This window comes from Triticum aestivum, chromosome 7D (assembly GCF_018294505.1).
Source record: "Triticum aestivum cultivar Chinese Spring chromosome 7D, IWGSC CS RefSeq v2.1, whole genome shotgun sequence".
NCBI lineage: Eukaryota > Viridiplantae > Streptophyta > Magnoliopsida > Poales > Poaceae > Triticum > Triticum aestivum.
Window position 1 is genome coordinate 418,058,363 of NC_057814.1, and position 2,502 is coordinate 418,060,864.

General features: G+C 54.4%; 1 protein-coding gene across 1 annotated transcript; it reads left to right on the forward strand.

Moving 5' to 3' along the window:
• Positions 1–800: 800 nt before the first annotated feature.
• LOC123170093 (probable ascorbate-specific transmembrane electron transporter 2) lies at positions 801–2,057 on the forward strand. The gene has a single exon (XM_044587934.1). It carries the CDS (start codon positions 984–986, stop codon positions 1,695–1,697), a length of 714 nt encoding a protein of 237 aa, XP_044443869.1. The 5' UTR covers positions 801–983; the 3' UTR covers positions 1,698–2,057.
• Positions 2,058–2,502: the final 445 nt, after the last annotated feature.

Sequence of the window (2,502 nt, forward strand, 5' to 3'; positions counted from 1 at the left end):
GGGAGCGTCTCGACGCGACTGCTCTCGATCCGTCCCCGTCTTCGTCCGCCTCTGCTTCCACTACTTCCTCTACATCGACTCCATGGCTGACGACGAAGTCGCCAAGAAGAAGGCCTTGGCTGATGCCGAGGCTGCAGCTGCCGCCGCCGCGTTGGCCTGGCCAACCGAAGGGTATGACTCGTTCATCCCCTATTTGCTCGTTCATGTGCTAGCCATATACATGTTGTTCATAGATGGTTCGGTTCTATGTACTGTACGTGCTCACATGCTTAGGTATCGGTATGAGATGCATACCATATTTGCCATGTTTACTGTCTACTCGTGGATTAGATTATTCGAGAAAGTGCTAATATTTCCAATACTTCTATCTTTTCCGGAAAAAAGAGACAAGAAAACCCTTCTTTCTAGCTTTTTTTTTTTTGAGTTGACCCTTCTTTCTAGCTTGACTGACCTTGAAGGTGAAGCCCGCCCGAGCTTAATTAGAGCGTGTAGCACACGCTCGGTGCAGTGTACCATGCATGAATATGATGACGAGCGTATAGCACACGCTCAATGCAGTGCACCATGCATGATTATGATGAACTTTTTCTCTCGAACACCATCAATATGATGTTGGCAAGACGACTTGACGCGACTGTGATTAGGCTAAATCAGTCGTTCCATTAGTAATTGCCTGACTGCCTTACCGGGGCGATTGACCATGACACCTGCCGAAAAATCAAGAGAAAACAAAGCAGTCCAGCTAGAAAAGATCGATCGGATCCGTCTGGAATGGCCCCGTGCCCGTGCGTGGCTGCGGCGGCGAGAGCAACCACGTCCATATAAATGTAACCGCTAGTTGGCCATGGATCGGATCCTGGATCCAGCCTTACTCTACTACATCTACATGCACCTCTGCCCGCCGTTTCAGTTCCATTCTGTTACGGAGCAACGAACTGTCAGTCCTCCGAGCAACAAGATCAGCAGCTAGCCAGCCAAGAACCATGAAGGCGGGGACATCACCGCCGGCCAGCAGGGCGGCGGGCATGCGGACGCTGGTGGTGCACGTGCTGGCGGTGGCGGCCACAGCGCTGGTGCTGTTCTGGTGCATCGGCTTCCGCGGCGGCCTCGCCTTCCGCTCCAGCGACAAGCAGCACATCTTCAACGTCCACCCGCCGCTCATGCTCATCGGCCTCGTCGTCATCGCCGGCGAGGCCATCCTCGCCTACCGCACCTTCCCGGCCTCCGTCAGCCGGGACGCCAGGAAGAAGGCGCACCTGGCGCTGCACGCCGCGGGGCTCGCCGTCGGCCTCGTCGGCGTCTACGCGGTCTTCAAGTTCCACGCCGAGGCCGCCATCCCCAACCTCTACTCGCTGCACGCCTGGGTCGGCATCGCCACCATCACGCTCTACGCGCTCCAGTGGCTCGCCGGCTTCCTCGCCTTCTTCTTCCCTGGCGCCGCGCCGGAGACCAGGCGCTCCGCGGTGCCGTGGCACGCCGTGCTGGGGCTCCTCGTCTTCGCGCTCGCCGTGGGCAACGCGCAGCTCGGCTTCCTCGAGAAGCTCACCTTCCTGCAGTCCCCTCCCGCGCGCCTCGTCGGCAAGTACGGCGCCGAGGCGCTGCTCATCAACTTCACCGCCGTTATCGTGCTCCTCCTCGGCATAGCCGTCGTGATCGCCACCGTCAACGCCGACTCCACCAGATACACTGCCATGTGATCCATCGATCGATCGAGCTTATTTGTGATTATCACAACGCTATGCTATGCACCTGCTTATCGATCGATCCTACGTATACGTGTTAGTGCTCCTGTACAAACTTTAAATTAAACAATCAGGGGCGTTTGGTTTTAGGACTAGCAATGCCACGCTTTACCATACAATGTTCTGAAACTTGCCTAAGGTTAGTTTTTTAAAATGAGAGCTACAAGTTGGCAAGTCTAAGGAAATCTTGCCACACTTTTTGTGTGTATGTCATGTGGGACCCTAGTGTGGCTTGCCTAAGGTGTAGCTTGAACCAAACATCATCTAAGTTGGTCAAACTTGCCTAACCTTAGGTATGGCAATCTTAGTCGCAAACGAAACATCCCCTCAATATTTTTTTTAAGAAGGATGTACCCGCCTGCATCTAGACGATACATGCAGTCATTTTATTAATTATTCACAAAGACCTTGCAAGGTAATACATCAATAACCTGAAGCCACCATCTTGACAACGCCTATTGCTACTCCTATCCCCTTGATGAAGGCGCGCCGTATGTCCGAGCCTAATACCAAACTGACATCTCACCAAAGCCTAACATCTAAAGCCGGATGCCCCATCCAAGCCACTACCTGGACTGGGTCACACACTGGTCCGACACAGTCCTAGTGACCACCACATGCGCACGCTTCAAGGGCCGTCACCTCCATCTTCCATCGATCCATCCTCAGAGCAGAACTGATGCATCGACCTTGCCAGGTCTCTCTGCCATCGACGCCACCACGACGCCAGGCAACGTCGCCCTCCTGCGCAAGTCCGTCA